At 42.3% G+C, this 23,649-nt stretch overlaps 1 protein-coding gene across 4 annotated transcripts in view; it reads right to left on the reverse strand.

Moving 5' to 3' along the window:
- Positions 1-23,649, reverse strand: part of LOC109518168 (gamma-aminobutyric acid receptor subunit gamma-3-like) — a 96,388-nt gene that overhangs the window by 13,605 nt on the left and 59,134 nt on the right. For 2 of the 4 annotated variants that reach the window (XM_019873850.1, XM_019873852.1), the window contains 6 exons: positions 17,926-18,017; positions 17,629-17,760; positions 13,678-13,760; positions 7,924-8,061; positions 5,092-5,131; positions 4,903-5,018 (listed from right to left, as the gene is read on the reverse strand). In XM_019873850.1, the coding sequence (XP_019729409.1) occupies positions 4,903-5,018; positions 5,092-5,131; positions 7,924-8,061; positions 13,678-13,760; positions 17,629-17,760; positions 17,926-18,017 (601 nt within the window). Of the gene's footprint in view, positions 1-4,902; positions 5,056-5,091; positions 5,132-7,923; positions 8,062-13,677; positions 13,761-17,628; positions 17,761-17,925; positions 18,018-23,649 lie in introns of all 4 variants that reach the window. The other 2 variants (XM_019873851.1, XM_019873853.1) reach the window with 1 other exon arrangement.

The raw sequence follows: 23,649 nt of genomic DNA on the forward strand, positions 1-23,649 counted from the left end.
ACCAAAATGGTGATACCCTGCAATGCTCCATTTTGTTCTATCTGCACAGAGACAGACAGGCAGCCATGGACGTAAGCTCCTGCTAACTCTTGTGGCTAATACCACTGCTAACACCAATGCAATTGTCGAGGCAGAATTAGCTTTCAGCTGATAAATAGACGAGGTTATCGGAACAAAACTGGCTTCTTAAGTCCAAACAAAGGGCTCTGTGTCTCGCACGCTTTTCCGCCGTTCATGCACCACTTAGCCACCGAAGAGCACAAAACAGCAGGTGGACAAGCCCCAGGCGCAGAATGTCGAATGTAAATTCTGTCCAGCCAGAGTTTCAGCTCGGCGGTGCAGGTGGGCGTTAATTTCGGAAAAACACCGAGACAGCTTAGTGAAATGTTCTAATCGCGGTGTGGCGTGCACTTGCTAAGTGCCCCCTACAGAGAAACAATGTTGGATAACAAACAACTGTCAACCATTGGACCTTTCCTTAGTGAAATTTCATAGTTCGATTTTGAAAAATCCAGACTGCCTGCACGCGACTTGATGAGGCAGACCCTTCAACCGAGTGTGGCCGTTTAGAGCGCGTCTTTTTCGGATAGGGCGTACCCCGTGGAGGTTGACTCGAGGGGAAAAAAATGTAAGTCTGGCTAACCCTTACAGATATAAATGTAACGTGTAATGACAGATAAAAAAAAAAAAAAATCAGCTTACGCAAAGCATCTCGGAATGCATTGTGGTTGTATATCTTGATCAAAGAAAACAGATGTGGCCACTTGGCATCCATTACAGCCTGGTCATCCTGGAAGGGGGATTCTTACAGAGCCCCTAAGGTGAGATGGAAGAAAAAAAAAACTGCAAAAATTTTGTATTCCTCGCAAAGATTGTGAGATAACGCAAACTTTTTTTTTTTTTTTTTGCAAGGGGACGCTTTTTGTTTTAAATGCACGTTTATCTACTTTCGGGTAGGCTTGGCTCATGTAAACTCTCATGCATGGCTGATTGATACTTCAGGGTAGGAGAGAATCATGGAGGAGGACTTGGAAACCGTATTTAAGCTCAAGAAAAGATTTAATGTCTTTGTATTTAACGCTAATTTCAAAGTAAAATTCCATTAAACTCGCCAACGGGTGAAAACGCTTGATGTTTGTTGTTTTCAGCTACCCGGAAGATGACCCAGGTACATGAAGCGCATTTAAAAAAAAAAGAGACCCGTTGCAAAAAAAAAAAAAAAGTTAGCGTTATCTCGCAATCTTTGCAAGGGAATGCAAAACTTTGCGAGTGACCGCAAAGTTGTTGTTTTTTTTCTTCTTCCATGTTACCTTAGAGGCTCCGTAGATTCTCCCATCTCAGGCCCTTCTCAAGTTTTCTCATTTTTTCCTGAGATAGGGTTTTTGTAGTTTTTCCTTGTCATCATTGGGGTTGAGATCAGGGGATGTCTTTAAGATTTTTCAACTGTGAGCATGTGAAGCCCTTTGAGACTTTGTGAATCAGGGCGATGTAAATAAACGTAACTTGACTTAACGTGACAGAAACTGCAAGTCGGCTGCTTAGCATTTCTTGCTATTTTAAGGTTACCATGGGAAAGTTAATCAATGTGATATGTTTTCAGAGGTTCAAGTGGACCTAAGACGAGATGTCCGCATACATTTTGGGGCCAATTGATCACCGTTATTTTGCCATTATTAGCGATATATTTACAATGATTTTGAAAGGACATGGAGGGAGGGGTGGGCTGTGTTGCCATATTGCTTATTTCCAATGGATGTTACTAACGCTGTTAGTTATTGACTGATTTCTCCAAACCAAATTGATAAAATTGAAAATACAAGCTAATATAATTTTCCTGATAAAAAAAATGAAAAATACATAAACTGAGCTTGTTCGTGAAAAAGTCTCACTGAAGTGAAACACGTTTTAGTTGTCACGATAGCATGTTTATTGGTCTGTTTTGGACTATGCATGCTGTCTACTTCATTTATCTCTCTTCCACAGTTCTTTCATCTCTCCATCCTCCACTCTCACACTGTGTCTCGAGCTGGGTGATTTCCCATCAGCAGCCCTGTATCTCTAAGCTCCATCTGAGCTGCACAGATTGAAGTCTAATGGGAATCAACCTGAGCTCGGCTTCCCTACTCCCAGCCTGCTGCTCCCCAAATGTCCTGCCTGGAGAAGGAGTGGCTGAGTGACAGCTCTTTGCAAATGCCACCTGGCGACAGTAGCGTGTTGCTTGGAGGGGTGGGATTCCATAGCATCGCCTCCCTTATTTGAGTGAGCCTCCTCCTTCGCGCTGACATTTGGGTCCCACTTTTTTTGGCATCCTCGTTTTATGCCTGCCTTTTCTTCCGCTTATCTCTCCTGCTCTTGCCCTCTGGCCTCGAGATCAGCTTTCAGACATTACTTGAAAATGGAGGCGATGAACCAGAGAAGACAGGCTAAATGACTTTGTGTCTCTGAGTTGAATGGGGATGTTTATCAGGGGTGGGACATTCGCTTCCCGGTGCTGCCTGTTTGTTGTGTTCTCTGCAAGGGATCACAAGCCTTTCTCAGTGAGGAGCCGTGTATCACACCACCACCGATACGCTGGGAGCGTTTGCTGCCTTTCATTATGCTTGAAAGACGGGTCGACTGAAGCTGTGTCCACACATTCACAGGTCGCGTCTGTGTGGACCTTGGCCACCTTTGTGGCACGAAATTAAATCAGCACCCGGCAGGTAATCACGGAGACGCGTTCTGCCTGATTAAGTTTTGTCGGACAGTTTAAAAGAAACCAAATAAAAATGTTCACGAGTAGACAAGAGTTTTGGAAAAGTCTGGTTAGAGTTTTCAAAGCTTCTTTTTAAATGACTTGCGAAAAACAATGTTTGCTCAAAGATGGAAGGACAAAACTCATAGAAGATCCAATGTTGTTCAAAATACCACTGTATGTGTGGCCTGCGTGACAGCCACAACGACATCAACATTTTGACTGTCGTGTGGTTAAATGATTTGACATCTTGCCTTGTGTTAAGAGCAGTATTCGCTCAGCCAATTTCCAAAAGGCAAAAAGTTTTTTATGATAAAGTACATTTTGGGGAGAAAAAAAAACAATCAGAACATTGATGCCTTCTTGAATGCGCTCACAGCAGACAGAATTTGACGTCTGCAAGGTTTTTTTTTCAATCTGGACAGACTCCTGTCCAATATACATTCTGTGTTGACACATGGAGGTTTTAGATGAATTTCTGTGACACGAAAGGATAAGGGGCTCTAGTAACTCAGTGGACTCAAAATTCTTTCTCAAATGATTGCACTATTTATCGCATCATTGAGCTGAATAGTTTGGGTTCATATTTCAATTAATTGTATATTTGATTATTCTCAGGCCTCCCGGTATATTTGCTGCATATTCCATCAATCTAATTGATCAAATTAAATGGAAAATGCGCCGCAGTAAATCTAATTAGGATAACTAAAATGACCAAATGGAGCATGGCATCACAGTTAGTATATGGAGTTTTGATTTTTTTTTTTTTGGAGGGGTTGAATGATTTTTTTGTACTCAATTGTAATGTAATCAAACTTAGTTGAAGACAATTAATCAATGACTTCATAGATATCTTCACACCTGGTGAGGCCCATCTGATCTGACGCTCACCTTTCCAAGATGTGCCCTATGCCGGGATGGGCCCCAACTCACTCTGAAATGTGGCAATTTCTGTAATTGTACCCTTTTAAAATGCTTCTGCTGGTGCTCCAGGTTCCCATTCTTTGGAGATGAAACAAACTTTGAATGAGAACAATAAAAAAAAAAAAAAATATATATATATATATATATATACACACACACACACACATATATACACACACACACACGCACGCACGCACGCACGCACGCACGCACGCACGCACACACACACACACACCGCTAACAACTTCCGGTGATGCAGATCATGCACCACCGTCCGTCGGTTGAAGGTTACCTCTTTTTTTAGTTCATTTTTTAAAATACTTTTTTTTTTTTTTTTTTTGTGAAAGTGAAACTCAAAGGATGCTTTAGGGTGCAAGAATATCTAATATGAATAACACGCACACAGACACACAAATGTTTTTTTTTTTTTTTTTTTTTTTGCGATTTCCTCCGACACCCCTCGTGTTTGACTTGGGACCAGTCCTCGGGCTACCGGTCGAGCGTGATTGGACACCTCTGCTTTAGAGAGATGAACATTAATGTGACCTTAAAATACCCCGCCCGGAGGATCAGCCCAGAAATCGGCGCGTTAACCCTGGTGCTGACATAATTGCTCAGAGTTGTGTGCATTTGTGCTACTTTCATATAGTGACACTGAAATGATCAGAGAGTTTCATAACATGTTGTTGAATTCTAATCAGTTCATGCAGTTGTGATTTTGTTTGACTTAACTGTTTTTCGATGTCATTAAAATGTTAATGACAAGGCATTAAAGTTAAAGGCATGCTTTTCGTTTTGTTTGTTTTATAACTCAGATGCTTGTTAATTTCTCCTCTCCAAGATTTATTTGTTCGAGAAATACACTCTATTTTCAATTTATACAAATTAACAAGTTTATGCTCTGGATTTGTAATGGATATGCAGTTGTCTCCATAACTCCTTGTAGTGACTTGGTTGTTCTAAAACAACACACACAAACACGCGGGCATGCTTAAAGTCACTCACCTCAATCAGGTGTCCGAGCAAAGATCATTAGCCACGAGACAGCAAACGAACAAAGTGACGACATGCATGGCACTTCATCATGCAAGCAAAATAAATGATTAGTGTATGTGAAGCAGCAAGTGCCACTGATGGATACATGTCTTAAAAAAGAAGATAGTCTCTTGTAGCCTTGCATGCAGCAATTTGGACAGTCAGAAGAGATGTGCTCATCATGCCCAGCTGCACCGTGGGCATCTTACCCAAAGCTGTTCTCGCCGGCGTGGCGTCACTCTTGATCCAAAAGGAGACCCAGGACAGGACCACAGTCAGGATGCACGGGATATAAGTCTGGATGGTGAAGTAGCCCATCCTTCTGCTGAGGTCAAAGTATACTGTCATCAACACATAGTCTCCTGTTGGAAGGAAATTGGAAGAGATTTGCCACTTACAAAAGGTGTCTATAGTTGTGATAAACCACATTCCGACAATCTGTACCGAATGGGAACAGGTGCATTAAAAGGGGACAGTATGGAATGCTGATTTTTACCCGGAGAGTCGACCTACCACGTGAGTGCAAAATTACACAACTAAGTAAATCCTTTGGGGCTTGCCGATTGGTTGAGGAGGAAATGCTGGCTCTATGAGTGAAAATACCACCAATTCCCTGACTAATTGGCGACTCACATGCGCTTTACAGTTTTTTGTTTTTTTTCCGTAACTCGGGGCTGAACATTTCACTCCACCCTTCTTCGTCATGGTAATGATGTCGCAGTGTCGGGGGCAGTGCGAGCAGTGGTTCATTTGCATGCGACAGGAGTGTCCCCCCCAAAACAGATTAATTTTGAGTTCATTCCTAAAACATGTATCATAGGTTCAAATAAGACTCCAAGAGCTTGACTTACTAAAAGGTTTTGAACGTACAAAAATGGTCACAATGCAATTTGGCTGCTTCTGAATGATCTCAGGGCTGATTTGGAGCCAGTCCATTTTAGGGCCAATAGAACTCCACCCATCTGATGACGGCAAGGCCCATCCCCCGTGGACCGAATCTTTCCTGATGAGGCCGACCCTTCAGTCGAGTGTGGCCGTTTAATTAAAGTGCCTTATTTTCGGCTGGGTGGTGGAGGGCATAACCCTTGGAGGTGGATTTGGAGAAAAATAAATAAATCAAGCTAACCCTTGTCGAATTAAATGTATTATATAATGACCTATGAACAATTCAGCTGATTTAAAGCCTCTTCATGGATTGCATATCTTAGTGACTTATCAAAACAGACAGACATGACAGAAACCGCAAGTAAGCTGCTCATTTCTCCATTCTTTTAAATCAGCCATATAACGGCGAATCGTTGTGATATATTTTCAGAGGCAATTCATAGACAATCATTTTAAATGGACAAATAGTCTCCGGTTCCTTCCGTGACTGCCACCAAGAAGTGGAAGGAGTGGAGGGATGTGTGGCCACATTGATCATCCCCAATGGGTGCCACTAGTTATTTAATGATTTCTCCAAAACAAATTGATAAAATTGAAAATGCAAGCTACTATAACCCCCCGCCACCCCCAAAAAACAAATTGGGCTTGTTTGTGAAAAATTAACCCTTGAAATGTCAATATCAAATATCAAAAATGCACTTCCACTGAAGTGGCAAAACCGAGTGACAGTTTTATGTTCCGCAGATTTGTCGGTATCTGTTGAATGTAACCATTAAAGTTTAGTTACTTTTAACATCAATTAATAAGTAATGTAACTAAGTTACTTTACAGCGCAAGTTTGTCAGTGTATATCATCTGTATTTTCATCTGCCTGATGTAATTAGCAATCGTCAGAAGACAGCGCTCTGGCGAGTGAAAGGGAACCGAAGTGACAAATAAGAAATCAGCTCATTTCCTTGAGGATGTTTGGCAGTTTGTCTACATCTCCAAAGAACAACGAGAGCAAGTCTGTTGGAAGGATCCAGTGGGAGATCAAGGCAGCCATAAGGATGACAGCTCATCTGTCATCATTTAGTTACCCCCGCCAATGAGGTCATGTGGACAACGAGGTGGAGTTGTCTGTTTGTGTGCAATATCCTGAATTATTTTCGTTATTTTTCCCAAGAATCCATCCACTCATCCATTTTCCGATCCGCTTATCCTCACAAGGGTCGCGGGGGGTGCTGGAGCCTATCCCAGCCGTCTTCGGGCAGTAGGCGGGGAACACCCTGAACCGGTTGCCAGCCAATCACAGGGCACACAGAGACAAACAAACATTCGCGCTCACACTCACAACTAGGGACAATTTAGAGTGTACAATCAGCCATGTTTTTGGAATGTGGGAGGAAACCGGAGTACCCGGAGAAAACGCACGCAGGGCCGGGGAGAACATGCAAACTCCACACAGGGAGACCGGAGCTGGAATTGAACCCGGTACCTCTGCACTGTGAGGTCGACGCGCTAACCACTGGACTACCGGGCCACCACTTTTCCCAAGAATGTTCTTGTTCAACTTTATTTTTCAAAATGGAAGAAAAAAATTCTTTTTTTTTTTCATTTGAAAACTGTACGAAGCGATAATGTCAGTCTGAGTTCCATCCTAATGTGATTTAACTTTGCCAAAGCCCTTCAACATGTCCCAACACTTCTGCAGTACTCCTGTTATTGCACGCTTGTCCCATGGAATCAAGAGAAATTCTGGATTTGGATGAAACATGACTTCCCTCTATGGGCTTCATATCTAACAGCATGCCTGTTCATTTACGGATTTTTCAGTTGAAACCGGGGGCTGAACAAAACCGTCATACAGGAGGCTCTCGGAAAGTGAAAGTCGGATCAGTGCGGTTGAGCATCAAGGCAAAAAGAGGTTTACAATAACCCTGTCATGTTCTGCACCCGATCCACCTCATTCATAATGCTCAGTATAATCAGCCATTAAAACCAACATTAAAAATGAATTAGGCACTGGCCCACGCGCAGCCAGTCAAGGGTGTAATTAGTGCCACCTATTGGAGTGACAACATTACGACAACCGCCCCCAAAAAACAAGCGGGATTGAAATGATCACACAGAGCATGCAAAGAGAAAAGGACTGAATAATGCAACTGTCCGGTTAATATTTAATATTGATGATTAATATCCCTTTTCCCCCTCCAAGCCTGAAGCCACGACATGAGTCTCCAGCTTATTAGCTCACATTGGGGATGCACGTATGCAAAGCTGCTGCCAGCCACGACTGTGAAGCCAGATGTGGTGACATTCAGATGCATGACATGGGGGTTAGCATGCTCTTGGTCCATTTGTACCTGCAGTCGTGGTCAATACATCGGTTGTGTTTCGGAGCCCCATGAAGTCAAATTGGTAGAGCCTCCAGTATTTCTGGTCCGATGTCTCCACTGAGTTTCGCCTCCACTTGTACACAATTTCATCTCGTGGGTAACCATCTAGAAACAACACATATGCTCTTAGCTTTCTGAAAGGAGGACATAATAGAGAGAGAGAGAGAGAGAGAGAGAGAGAGAGAGAGAGAGAGAGAGAGAGAGAGAGAGAGAGCTAAAGACAGACAGACAGACAGATTACAGAAGATAACAAATATGTACTAATAAAACCTTAAGACATCAACTTTCAGACATTTCCAGACAGTCGTAGCTCCTTTGTTGCCATGGTCACACCAGATGGTCTTCTTGAATGTTCTATTACTATTGTGAACAATCCAGGACACCGCTTGCGTAGAGCAGGGGTCCTCAAATCCGGTTCCCGAGAGCCCCCCCATTGCCTGTTTGAGATGTCTTCCTCCTCCAGCAAACCTGATTCAAATGATGAGGATGGTTATCAGGCTTCTCAGAGCTTGCTGATGAGGTGAGCATTTTAATCAGGTGTGTGGGAAGAGGGCGACATCCAAAACACGCTGCATGAAGGCTCTTGGGGACAGGATTGGTTTAGAGTGTACATGTGGCGTGCGGTGCTTAAAAAAAAAAAAATCCTACAAACTAAAATGATCAGACAATATTATGTATCCATTCTAACAGACCTAATTAGTCTTAAACTTGTACATTCTTCGACAATATCTTTGCCACTTTGCGAGCACCGACAGTTTTTATTGAGCGTATGGACTTTGTGTATGAGGTAGCCTCACAAGCAGAAACCCTATTTAACTCTTACTTCTGTTTTTGTGCTGCACTTCCCTCATATTATGTGCATCTTGTGCAGAGTGAGTTGGACCCCTATCTGAGATGACTCTGGGTGAGAGGCGGAGTCCACCCAGGACTGGTAACCAGCTAGTCAAAGGGCACCTAGCTGGCAACCAGTTCAGGGTGTACCCCGACTACTGCTCCATGAGGCTCTCACGAGGATAAGCGGATTGGAAAATAGATGGATGGATGGATGGAAGAAGTCACTCTTACGGACAATTTAGAATCTCCAATCAATCTAACATGCATGATTTTGAGGAAGTGGGAGCGGAGAAAACTACCACAACCAAGTGCAGAACATGTCACCTCCCTACAGTAGGACTTGAAATTCCAACCCAGAACCTGTCCACTGTGAGGTCGATATGCTGCCATTGATTTGAACAATTACATTTAAAGTACCATATCAGTCTTGAAATATTCTCATTCATGCAGGTCATTTCATTCTCAGGGCACTGAATGCAGCGCAACTGGACTGTTCTGGTTGTGCGAGAAGATGTTTCGCCTCTCATCCGAGAAGGCTTCGCCAATTCAGGCAGCAAGGCTTGGTTCGGACTGCACCATCCTGAGTCAGTGTGAAGAATCCAACTATTTGAGTTCCAAATTGGAAGCATGCCTCATGCACGGTACAGAAATAAGTCAAAATGAATGTGAATGTGACAGGGAGGCTCAGCCTGGACCGGTGAGATCTACATGGGAAAATGAGTGACAGCAATAATGAGCTAGAGAGGAGCTCTTGTTGGAAACCACACTAATTAAGTGAATACTCTCATTGACGTTCAAGTGTGAAGTAATTTTAGAAAATCCCAGACGAAATATTTTTAGGTCACAAGTAAAGCAATTAAACAAATAAAGCATGATTTTTTTTTTCTCGTAAATTGTAATCGTTTTCCCAAAGTGAGACGCTGGCGAGGACAACCCCGGAAGTGCGACGTCACTTCAACAACAGCAATAGCAGGGCTGAGTTGGGAAAGTCTGCAAAGCCAGACAAAAATGGATTCCAATTATTGAAGGCCGACACTTTCCGAAGTGTTGGTCACAGGGTGCTCCCTTCCCAAAACAAAGGGCATGTTTATCCAGAAGAAGACTTGACATCCATAAGACCAACAAGCACACAGTGAAACGCAATCTCCCACACCGCTCCCTTCACAACAGATGGATATCCCCTTATCTGGCCAAACACCCGGGCCACATCCACCGCTGGATTTAAGCCCGTCCTTTTCACCTTACTCGACCGGAGTCCCCCTTGACTATGCATTGCCCCCTGGAATGACGACTCAACTCTGACATCACTGTCTCTGATCGACTCCCTCCCAAATTTCACTGACAACATGAACAATCTTGTCACCACTGGAATTCACCTCACACCACATCCATCCCCCGCGTTCTCACCTCTTAATCCTACTCATCGTTTGATCACATCCACACCCAGACTCCGCAAACAGCTGGTTGAGCAGATGGCACACAGTTATATTTATCAATGTCACCAAACGACAGCAAGTCAATTCACATATTGTGTCACTGTCAAGAAAAAAAATTCACAAGTGGAGGTACTGAAGTTTTCTCCAGCTAAACCAAAACAAAAGAGAGGTAATTGGTTGCAGCAATAAAGAAAAGAGGATTGATGTTCGAAAACACCCGGAGTCACTGTCTTTTGAAATCTTGGGGCACGGACTCGAACAAAGAGATCAGAACATATTAGTCCAGTCCTGAAGGCTTTCCGCTAGCTCGCAATTGGCTGTAAAATCTGCTACTGGTCTATAAAACATGAATGGTTTTAGTCCTGAATACCCGAAAAACATGCTGACTGAACGTAAACCCAGTAGGGCTCTGAGATCTGCAAACTTAATTGGGTCAATTAGTGGAGCCTAAAATTCAAAGTAAACTTGCTAAAGATGGATTTAGCTGTTATGCTGCACACAAATGGAATAAACTGCGAACAGAATCGAAGTCAGGCCCACGTGTAAATACTTTAAAATCCACGTTAAAAACATTTTTTCCACCCCTCACCTTTGATTAAAGTCTTCTAAACATTTGACATATTTTGTTTTCTTTTAAGCAATTCCAGAAATCTACTTTTATGACTTTACTTTGCCATTTTTTAAGTTTTCGGTTGATGTGTTTAAATATTGTCAATGTACATACTTTTAGTAATTTTTTTAACTACTTTTCATTCTCTTTGTTTTGCCTTTGAATGTCGTTAGATGTTTGTATTCACACACGCATGTACACAGAGTCAGGTCCATACATTTTTGGACATCGACACCATTTTCAGCATTCCAGCTCTGGACAACATCACAGTGGATTTTAGATGAATCAATCAAGATGTGCTATAAGTGTAAACTTGGAGCTTTAATTTGAGGGTATTTAGATCCAAATCAGGCACACGGTGTCAAAATTACAACACATTTGATATGCGCCTTCACCCTTTTTAAGGGAATAAAAGTAAATGAACCTTTTGCTTCACAGCTATTCCAAGGCCAGGTTAGTGTCACACTCATTATTTCACAAATAAGAGGTGAAAGAAAGGTCTTGAGTTCATTTTAAGTGTGGTGTGTTGATTTGGAATCAGGTGGGGGTCATCTCTCAATAAAGTCCAAAAAATTGTCGCAATCAGTACAGCATAATATTAGGCGTTAAAAAAAAAAAACATCAGAGAAACAACAAAAATATTAGGTGTGGCCACATCAACTGTTTGGTACATTCCTAAAAAGAGAGAAAGACCTGGTGAGCTTCGCAACACCAAAAGATCTGGAAGAACATGGAAAAACAAGTCTGGTGAATGACAGACCAAATGCTTTCTTTTGCCAAGAAAACCTCCATTTGCAACTGCCGGCCAGATCAAGAACACTCTCCAGGAGGCGGCGTATTTGTGTCCAAGACGACTAAGAGATGACCTCACCATTGCCTCAAAAACAGGAAGGCCCGATTAGCATTTGCCAAGAAACATCGAAAAGACCCTGACAGTTCTGGAACAACATCTTATGGACAGAAGAGACAAAGAGCAACTTGTACCAGGATGAGTGAAAGAGAAACGTATGGAGAAGGGAAGACAGTGCTCAAGATTCAAAGTATTCCACTTTAGCAGTTGATGGTGTTAGTGTCATGGGGTGGGCATGTCTGTTGCCAGTGGAACTGCATCTCTGACATTTATTGATGATGTGACGACTGACAAAAGCAGCAGAATGAAATCCGAAGCATCTTTCGGGCCATGTTATCCACCCATATCCAGTCAAAAACTTCAAAACTCATTTGGGCGGGCGACACTTCACCATGCAGATGGACTGTGACATAAAAAGCATTGATTATTATTTTGTTGTAAATCAAAACACATGAGCGATCAGAATGTTTCCAATTAAAAAAAAATTATAATCAAACGAGTGCAGTTTCAACAATATCATGAATCGATGTTTTCATTTGCACGTTAGACTTGCAGATCACAGTTGGCCTTTATAGTACGAGCATCTTTTAAAAAACAAGTCATGTTCTTGAAATCCTTTGAAATCTACATCCGTTTTCATGTCCTTCTGGAAATCGTGAAAACCTCAACTGACTCAACACACCGTACAAACTAACGTGGCAAACTTTCCGAATGAAGGCGCAGTTGTCTCTCTGCCTTGTAAATGTATTCTGTCCATGGACACAAATAAACCTGTTGGCACGCTAGCTGCACAAAAGTGTAAGCTTCATTGGGAAAATGAGTGTTGGAAACATTCATTAGCCAATTTCCCACCGTTGAAAGGCAAGTGAGGAAGTGCTGAAAGGTGACAGAATGACTCATTTTCTCTTTTCTGCAGGCAAATTACCTGCCGCTTCTCAATCTGGGTGTGGCTGCTCGCCGTACGTTTTCAGCACATAATGCGATTGAGTGGGTATGTAGAATGAGGGCAATAGAGCGACATGAGTAGGAGCTCTTCAGTGAAACTGCAGCCATGACTGTGATTCGAGGACCTGTATAGGGTAGCGCAACAAGCTTGTAATCACTGTTAAAAACCAATTTTGTGAGTATGCGTATTTGTGTGCTTGTGTGTGTGTGTGTGTGTGTGTGTGTGTGAGTGCGTGTGGCCTCAATGTGTTTTTGGTTACTTCGCTGGAAAAAGAGGCTCTGTTGGGCTATGAAAAGAAAGTGGGTAAGCGGCTTCTCCAAATGCAATTTCCGTTGTTCTTTAATTACAAGGAAGATTACACTCTGATTTAAAAATCCTGTACTAAGCACAGTTATGAGTTTTCTGTAAAAGAAAGAGATAAAACGTATAGTCTGGTCGTGGCTGGAAAAAAACATTCCAATGGAAAATGAGTCATCTCATTATCTTTAATGCAAACAATGAAACCATGCCCTGTTATTAATAAATATGATTCTAATTGCTTTTACACTTACATCTGTCCAAGGTCTTAATTCATATTAATTCATCATTTTTCCACGGAAACACCCGCTGCAAAAATTTAGATGCACACAGCACAGCTGGTGCTGCTTCAAGTGGTTACCTGAAATTAATTTCATTATAATTGATTCAGAGGCAACCAACCCCATCTTTAGCCACACACCTAAATCAACAGTTGTGCGAGGCTCGGGAATCAGGCTCATTATTAGTCCGTTATGGATTTGGAGATGCAGCAGCTGCGCTCCTCATCCTGGCTTGCAACATCATCAGCTGCATCTTTTCGCTGTTGCAAGCCACTGGGAGGCACAACTGTCTGCTTCCATCCCAAACTTTTCCCGATCTTAACTTTCAGATCAATTACTTGGAAATAGCTGCAATAACGCCGAATGAGGGGACGAGAATATGAAGTTACAGATGCCTTGATGCCGTCCTATATACTTCAGTGTCAGTCGGCTCATGTGTACGTGGGCTTGCAACTGTCAGTACTCACAACTGGAAAAGACGAGAGGACACGAGTGCTCGTCCATTGGGAAATTATGGAGCTGCAGCTGACATTCAGCGTTGATGGTCATCCTAAAGAGACAGACAGAGAAAAACGGAAAGACACTTGATCCTCGAATCACGTCCTGTTCTTTCGACAATTGACTGAAAAGAACTTACTGCCACGCGACATAATGATGTGAATTTCCTGACGGCTTTGTGCCATGAAAAATATGCACAAAAAGTGGTGCCTCAATCAAAGCAGAGAGCAGCCCTCATCCGGCTTTTCTCGGTGCCAGGTGCACATTGCTGACTTTTCAACTTGCAGATTTACTTTTTTGCCATCACAGATTGTGCCAGAAACCCCAAGTGTGGAGCTGAGGCGTGAACAGCAAGCACATGTGCCGCAACATTTGAAAGAAGCTGGAAAGGGTTGACATTTTACCCCATGTGCTAATAAGCATCGTCACTCAGCTATGCTGTAGGAAATTGGTGGAATAATCGGATAACAATTTGCTCCGATAAAAGAGCCGGCTCAAAAACACAACTTTACAAAAATAAAAATGGTCCATTTTGATCGACACCCTCAGGCAAGTGTCCCTGAAACAATCTATTACATGGGGCATTGCTAGTTTATGCTTCACATACAGTACCAGGGCCAGGCTTATTTCCCCGTCATTGACCCATTCAATCTCATTGACCGGTGATTAGTCAAGAGTCCAATGTCCCGCCTCTCACGCCAAATCAGGCATGTCCAGCTCCAATCCTCCAGGGCCACTGCCCTGCCTGTTTTTGATGTGTCAAAATGATCAGCTCACCAACAAGCTGCATAGAGGCCTGAAAACATGATCCTGATCATTTGAATTGGTTGTGTTGCAGGAGGGACACATCTAAAAACAGGCAGTGCAGCAACCCTCGAGGACCGAGTTTGGAGACCGTTGTCCTAAATCAACTGAGATAGACTATAACTTCCTTTGACCCTAAAACAGGATAACCGATGCAGGAAAAGGGCGGTTGTTTATTACGTTGGTAATTTTATTTTTAGCTCCATGAGAAAAGCAACCCTTAAGGGATCTTTGTCAGTATGATGAAGTGTATGCTTACATGGCTTCAGAGGACAATGGCAATGATAAACATGGAGTTAAATCAAGACATGTGTGACAGTGCTAATCGAACGGTGACATTAGTGTCTTTGTAATGGTGGTTTTAAAGCCAATATGGATCCATCCGTATCTTGCCCCTTGCGTCATTCAACACCTTGTATGAACAGCATCATTGTTTGGGTCTTGTAAAAATCCAATCCAAGGCTGTAGTTCGCCGGTCAAAATGTGGCCTTTGTGCCTCATGTGGACAAATTGAAAAGCAAAATCAAGAACTTGCGTCACACACTCGCAGGAAGTCTTAGACAGAAACAAAGCTATCCCTTTGACGGTGTCACGGTTCGAATGAACACAATAATGTTTTTTGGATCCCAGAATAGTAGACGCCAGACAAAACAAAATATTTATTTACACAAAAAGGCACCGACAAAGTAGGAACAGAAAACGCTGATCAAATAATGACCAGGGGAAAGAAAAACAATACAATAACCAAAAGCGCTTGCAAAAACGCAAGGAAGAAATCAACCCGAGACTATCAAACGAAATGCCACGAATCCAATTCACGAAAGCAAGGTCAAACAATTCTCCGCCAACCAGCAGAAAGTTTGTTGGTCCTTAAATACAGAGTTCCCTAATTTCAGGATTGGCAGCAGGTGTGCAACCAGCAAGTCCGCTCAGGCTGCCACCTGCTGGCAAGGCCAAGAACAGGAACATGACAGACGGCGCGGAAATATGACAGCAGCGTGGCAGCAATCCATATTAAAACGCAAGGCAACTACCGTGGCATGTCATCGTTATAACGGGGACCTTGCTCTCTACCAAAGATGCCCAGTGTGAAGCTGCGTTTGACCCAAACCAGGGTAAACAAATTAACGTTTCGCAACTTGGTGACATACAAATCCAATTCGAATGAAGAGTTGGGACGTTGCGTTAAACAAATCAAAAGGGAATACACTGACTTGGAAACCATGTTCAACCTATATTTAATTGAATACACTGCAAAGACAAGATATTTCATATTCAAACTGGTAAACTTTCTTGTTTTTGGCAAATAATCATGAATTTTGAATTTTATGGCTGCAACATGTTCCAAAAAAGCTGGGACGGCCTCATGTTTACCGCTGTGTTACATCACCTTTTCTTCAATACAGGTTTGGGAATTGAGGACACTAATTGTTGAGGCTTTGTAGGTGGAATTCTTTACCGTTCTTGCTTGATATCCAGCTTCAACTGTTCAACAGTCTACGTTGTCATTGTTGTATTTTACGCTTCATCATGTGCCACATATTTTAAATGGGAGACAGGTCTGGACTCCAGGCAGGCCAGTCTATTCCTCATACGCTTACTATGAAGCCTTTCTGTTGTAACATGTGCAGAATGTGGCTTGGCATTGTCTTGCTGAAATAAGCAGGGGCGTCCATGAAAAAGTGGATGGCAGCACATGCTTCTCCAAAACCTGTATGTACCTCTCAGCATTAATGGTGCTTTCACAGATACAGGTATGTGCGGTAAGTTTTACCCATGCCATTGGCACGAACACAAGCCACATACCATCACAGATGCTGGCTTTTGAACTTTGCATCCATGAAAGCCCAGATGGTTCTTTTCCTCCTGGTCCAGAGGACAAGACGTCCACAATTTCGAAAAACAATTTGAAATGTGGACACATCAGATCACAGAACACATTTTCGCATCAGTTCATCTTCGATATGCTCGGGCCCAGAGAAGCCTGCGGCGTTTCTGGGTGTTGTTGATAAATGGCTTTTGCTTTGTACAGTAGAATTTTAAGTTGAACTTCGGGAAGTAGCGCCGAACTGTATTTTTTGACATTGGTTTACTGAAATGTTTCTGAGCCGATGTTGTGGTATCCTTTACACATGGATGGTGTTTTTTTATTGATACCGTGCCACGCGAAGGATTGAAAGTCACGGGCACTCAATGTTGGTTTTCGCCCTTGCCGCTTACATGCACTGATTTTTCCAGATTCTCTGAACCTTTTGATGATATTACGAATCGTAAATTAAGAAATCACAATATTCCTTGCAATTTTATGTTGAGGAACATTGTCCTTAAGCTGTTCGACTATTTTCTCATGGCGTTGCTCACAAAAGAGGTGAACCTCGCCCCATCTTTGCTTGTGTATGACTGAGCAATTCAGGGAAGTGGTTCAGATAATGGATGGATATTTGATTTTTTTTCGATAGAATTTTCTGTAGGATAGTCAAATTTTAAAATATTCAATAGCTGCATCTCTACAACTTCCTGTTGTATTGTCATATTGTTATTGTGGAACGAAATCCTGGTTTCTGGTCACGGGGATTAACCCGCAAAAGTATTGCTCCTCAGTATTAAAAAGTTGCTCCTCAAACGATGTTACCGATTACCAAAAATCCTCCTCAGAGAAAAAAAAAGCTGTTTTGAGCCTTACAGTCACACATCTCGTGTGCAGCAATTTGAAAAATCAAGTGATTCGGATTGCATGCTTGTAATGGGTGTGGACCAAGAGCAAAAAGGCATCTGGTCGGGACACATCAGACACTGACTCTCACACAATTCACAACATTTGCCAGCTTGAAAGCAGACAACTCTGAACAAAGTGTCTGAGCAGAATGCATGTTGGATTGATTGTTGTCTTCATTAAATGGAGCAGAACACAGCTCGGCTAACAGTCATTCCCACTTGTTTGCCATTTGCACAAGATCGGACTTGAAATCCATGACATATCGATTCGAATAATATCCTTCAAGTGAGAGTGAACATTCAGAATTTAAATGCCACTCCGATAAGAAATGTTTTCGAGGCTCACATTGTAACACGCACACACAAAAGACGTCTGGTGTCACTTCGAGAGCAGCTCTCACCTCAGCGTATAGAGAATTTTTCCATCGTTGCGGATGCGGAGCAGTTGATTGGGTGTTGTTATCCAGTGAGAGTCTGCGGTCTTGGAATTCCTAAAGATGGTGTCGGGCAGCCAAATCAAGCCCACCATGTTACTGGCAGATAGAGAAAGAGCATGCCTCAGACTTGTGTGCAAGGTTTGAAGCACCATCACTTCCCAAATGCACTCCCCCGCACCACATCACAAAAACAAAGCAAATCAATCTTATTTGTGCCATGACTGAAGGCTTCGCAAAAGCATTTGATATCCACAGGTGTACCTGTTGAGAGTCAGCATCCGCATGCTGCTGCTGTTATAACGTAGGCGCGTATCAACCCAAGTCTGGGCGAAGATGATATCGATCTGGTACTCCTGTGGGAGGAGACAAAGTAAAGGACAAAGTGGAAATCAGAATCTACTGAATTTTATTGCCATTCTCAGGGAAAGGTACATTCACAACTAGGATGGATGAATTAATACATAAATAAATACATAAATGTAAAACATGATGCAGCCAAGAAATATCAAAATAAATTATATGCAACAGACATCAGGCTATGGGTGTGAAATGAGCTGATTTATGAAAGTTCAACCCCCCCCCCCAAAAAAAAAAATTATAATAGCAGAACCAGCACCGAAAGGTTGACAGTTGTGTTTCAGTATGGTACACAAAATATTTTGGGGTATTTATATTCCCTGAAGAGGACTGTACCACTTTTTGGCATGCAGAGTAGGAGATAACAGTGGTGGTAAGGCCTCTTAAAAGAGACACTTTATGTATTTTTTTTTCTCCACAGTTTAAAACAGTTTCCAGGTTTCTTAAAAACAGGGCCATGACTCACTTTCATAAAAATACCCCAAGGATCCACATGAACTGTCTCCATAGATAGCATATTCATTGCGAGAGTTAGGGCGGATTTTGTCTCACACGGTAAGATAATAAAGATGGGCCAAATCAAACAAGTTTGATTGAATAGTGTACCGATGGCCGCCCTGTGGTTGACTGGCTAGCACGTTGACCTCACAGTGCAGAGGTGCAGGGTTCAATTCCGGCTACGGCCTTCCTGTGTGGAGTTTGCATGTTCTCTCCTGGCCTGCGTGGGTTTTCCCCGGGTACTCTGGTTTCCTCCCACATACCAAAAACATGCACGGAAGGCTAATGGAGCACTCAACATTGTCCCGAGATATGATTATGAGCTCGATGTTTGTCCGTCAATGTGTGCCCTGCGATTGGCTGGCAACCGGTTCAGGGTGTACCCCGCCTACTGCCTGAAGACAGCTGGGATAGCCTCCAGCACCTCCCCAATCCTCATGAGGATAAGGCGATTAGAAAACAGATGGATGGATGAATTTAATTACATCATGAAACAAAAACACAGTTTATTTTGTCAAATGAATCATACCTTTGGTGATTATTATTTTTCATCAAAACAAATCTACTTAGAGAAAACCAAATAAATAATACTTGAATTATAAATAAATATAAATAATAATAATGACATAATCACGAATTAAATTGTAAAACTTTTACGACACAAGATTGTTTAAGAATAGTATCATTCTCCTACACCAGGCTGCAGTATAACTCTACCGTGAGAGTGTTCCGAGAGGCACAGCGGGCTCTCTTTCTTTGAATTTTCAAATTTTGCTTTCAATTTTTTTTTTTTTTTAGTCTAAAGTCAATACTGTTGAAAAAAGGTTGCAATGGAAACCCAACAGCGCAGGAATAATGACTCACAAATATTTTTGTTTTTTTAATACAATAAAATGGCAGCATAGGAATAATATAAATACAGAGAATGGCAGAAGTCAAAAGGCCAGGGACATTGGTAATCTATGTAAACAGAGTAACAACACATCAAATTTTGAGAACCGTCAAAATGACGGCTCCGGGAGTTCTAGTTAACAAACAGCGCCCTTGTGTTCGATGGTTAGATCACATCAGCAGGGAGAAAATTCGGAGAACAGACTGGGTGCTGTCTGTAACTACATTTTTTTCCTGCTCTCTTTTCGGAAAGAGAAAAAAAAAAACTCAATGGAGTTGCACCGTGAAGAACCTGAATGTCTGGGCAGGCAGACAGCAGTGATCATTTTATTTTCTGACCTCTCGCCTCTTCTTTGATGCAATGATGAATACATGCAACCACGCACATAACAATGATCAAAAAATACCCCAAACGTTGGCAATTTATATAAATTCTCTAAAGTATGGCTTGAACCACACCGGCTCCTGCCATTACCAGAAATGATGGTACCTCATGACATTTTACCGGGAATACGTCACACCACTGAGTGCATTTAGTCCGTTCGGCCCACTTTTTTCGAGCAGTGGGGTGCAAGTGCAGGACACTCACAAACACATTTTCAAAAATAGCCAGTTCATTAAAGATTGACTTGTTTAATTCCACACAATGGCAGTCCAGAGACCCATATATCTGTATACAGAAGTTAAAGTCCATTTTTCAGAACAAATCGCTCATAAGGAAGTTTGGCATATCTACACTGCAGACTGTTAATCAGTCACTTCTAAGTGACGGTGTGAATGGAATGAGAAGAACACAAAACCTTTGAGAAAAAAAAACAGATAACTATCACAAAGTAATTAGTGTTTTTATCTTTGGAATAAAGACAACATGTGATACGCTATTTTATCATGTTCACATCTGTTTTTCCCCTCCTGATAAGCCAAGGGGCGTTGAGGTTACCCTGTCATGGTTTCATGCCTGTACTTCATCAGGCCCAGTGAACTTCACTGCTAATCATTCTCAATTAAGAATGCATTGTATAATAAAAGTTTGGTAATTAGAAACACATTTTATATCTCTACTAACCGTATATTCACAACCAAAAGGCGCACATAAAAGTCTTTGGACGGGGCGCCTAATAATGCCTTGTTTATTCACCGAGTTCCAAAATCTGTGACTACTGTTATGTGACTGTGGGTTTGAGTGACTGATGTTGTGCCAACACGCTGCTTGTATAGAGGAAAGGCGGACATATCTCAAGACAGCATGCGGACGTTAAAGTGGGAATGGTGTGCATGAAAGAGGACGCTAAAGGCAAACCCCCAGTAGGTGTACATAGGATACAGTACATGCATGAACATCCCAAAAATGGCACCTGCTTGGAGACATGCTTACGAAGCAGAGTTTAAACTGCAAGCTATCAGTTACACGGGGGATCATGGGAATTGAGCAGCCATGAGAGCATTCAAGATCAACTCATCCATGGTGCTTGGTGCTTTTGTTTGATGAAACTGCGCCATCTATCCATCTTGGCAAGGACGACCGTGGCACAGCAAATCCGGCGGATTACAGAGAAAAAGCTGACCATCCTCCCCCTCCTACTGCAGTAAAATGTGTAATGTCATACGTTACATTAACTAAAGATGCTTTCTTGGATATTTTAATCCTTTATTCTGCCGCTCTGCCAGCCTCACTTGGCTTCCGTTACCGAGTGTTATCTCAACCAATCCCCACAATCCTACAAACTCGTTTGGGCTACGGCAAGTGATGAGGGACAAGCGTACTTTGCAGTTTGAAATACAGCCTAAAGAATGCCGATGAACACATCCAGCCCAACCACACCACCAACAAGAATGAGTTGCCGCTCACGTTTGACATCCTAGTGAACCACACTGTAGAGAAGAAGGGGAACAGCATCGTCGCGATACACACAACGGGGTGCGTGAAGTTGGCTTTTAGTGTTGTGCTTTGTTGTCATGGCAATGGACAGAAATGGCCAAAGTGAAGTTGCGAGCGGCGTGAAAGCGACGGCGAACGCATCTTTACTAAGAGTTACGCTACATTTGCGAATGGATTTTGGATGCTTGAGCTAACGTGTCTGCTTGCATTCTTGTTCGAGCTTTCGGAAAAGTAGGCATCATTTCTGAGGAGCCGCATGGTAACGAGACTGACTGACAATGATGCGAGGAAACCTGGCATGTTTTATTGGGAACTTGCTCAGCTGTTTATTTTACATACCAAAGATTAGGACTTTGATGAATTTGAGGATGAGGATTGGCCAAAAAATAATTTAGTACATTGTTAAATACTTCAATAAGATACAACCAAACTCAGTTTTTGTAAAGTAAGCTCTTATATTTGTGTGTATTTCTCAATAGCCCATTGTTTTATTTGATGGTTTCTATCTAACTTGCATACCTTGTTTTTCTGTGTTCACATAAAGTTTTCCTCACACGCTATCTGCCACTCACACATCTCATCGCGCCCAGAACACGCACGCACACACCATATGGTTCATGAGCCAACAACACACCAAGATAACAACACACCATACCAGTACTTTTCCATTGTTTGCACTGCGCATGCTCTATTCTGTGACTTTTCAAAATAAAAGCACTCTGCAGCGGAAAACCAACAGGAGATCTTGTGAGCCGAGCGCACTGTAACTTCGTGCCCTCCCTGTTCTTCCCTGCTGCAGCAGTCTAAAACTTTATTTCCGTGTGCGCTGCCTGTTCTTTGCCCGGGTCGGCCGGGCCTTTTAGACCCAACAGTTTTACTCCCGTATTTTTTAAGCTATCGTACGTGTGACCATGCCTGCGTCCAATATTACATTGCATCTTGTGTATGTGTTAAATACAGAAATAGCACCTGTAACTGACACTATGCCATTTCATACGATGCGCTGTATGGTCGGGAAAGTACAGTAACTCTTTCGGTGCCAAGTGTTTTCCGAAAAGACAACCCAAGAGAGCCAGCCCATTTTGACGATTTTGACTGATCTTTCAAGGCTGACAGAATGTTGCATGTTATGGCCATGCAAATATGGAGGGAATCAAATGAAAAATTGGATCCCGCTCTTAAAATACAAAGTATTATTCTGTTTTATTCTGTTCTAGTTATCGCCATTTGAAAATGATTTAGTTTCACTCAAATCCCAAAACAAGGAAAAAATAAGGAGAAAATATGCATTTCTACACAATGACTTTGACACTAATATGTTTTGGTTTCGTAACATCTCAACCTCTCAGCAGTCCTTCATTCCCTTTCATTTAAATTGACAAATGTTCTCGTCAGTGGAAAAGAAAGAGTTAAAGTGTATTTGTAATCCTACAAGTCCTTGTAGGCTTTGTTGGAGCTTCCACCGAGTAAGAGTACAACTGCAAAAGATGAAAAACCTTGTTTACACGTCAAATTTCCTGTGGCTACGACTCAAAAATACACTTTACTAACTACATACTGTATTTTACTATTTATGCCATATTGTCAAATGGCATCACACATTGACTAGCACCTGATAATCACAGGCTGACCTTCACACCGCCCTCACTGGTGTCGCACCAATGATCTTTCATGAACTCCATGTCATACGATCAACAATAGAGCAATAGCTGGTGTGGTGCATTCCACTGCTGACTTATTGCACTGATCCGCAAGCAGGGGATTTCTGCATACACCGAACTGTACTTTCCAGGGAAAATCCCACCATGACAAGGTTTTGCAGCAAGTGAATTACATATGAAAATTATGCATAACAATCAAGGTCAGTGCTTGAATTTGTGTAAGTGAAACCAGGTGAGGATGGTGGCATAATCCCCGCAAGGATACATTTTAAAGTAAACAGGAAATAGATAGGTGAAGAAAACTAAGGCAGGGGCCCCCAACCTTTTTTGCCCCACGGACCGGTTTATGTCAGACAATATTTTCAGGGACCGGCATTTAAGGTGTGGCGGAAATAATACAACAAAATAATATGGTATGAGCTGCATGAAAACTGTGGTGTTTTCGAAATATCATAATAAACACAAGGAGCGTCTAATCTCGCCGCAACACTCCGATCGCTATGGCAATGTTTAATGCCTTCAAAATACGATACAACGCAAATTCAAAGTGCATGAAAATGACGACTCACCACAGCACCGAGCTTGATTTTCTGCAACCAGACGGTCCCATCTCGGGGTAATAGGAGAGACAATGACACCTCAAGTGTGTGGTTTATGTCCAGTCTACTTCGTCATTTTGTTTTCGTCGCCGTTGCTGCA

This window comes from Hippocampus comes, unplaced genomic scaffold, assembly GCF_001891065.2.
Source record: "Hippocampus comes isolate QL1 unplaced genomic scaffold, H_comes_QL1_v1.1 scaffold445, whole genome shotgun sequence".
In the NCBI taxonomy this organism is placed as follows: Eukaryota; Metazoa; Chordata; class Actinopteri; order Syngnathiformes; family Syngnathidae; genus Hippocampus; species Hippocampus comes.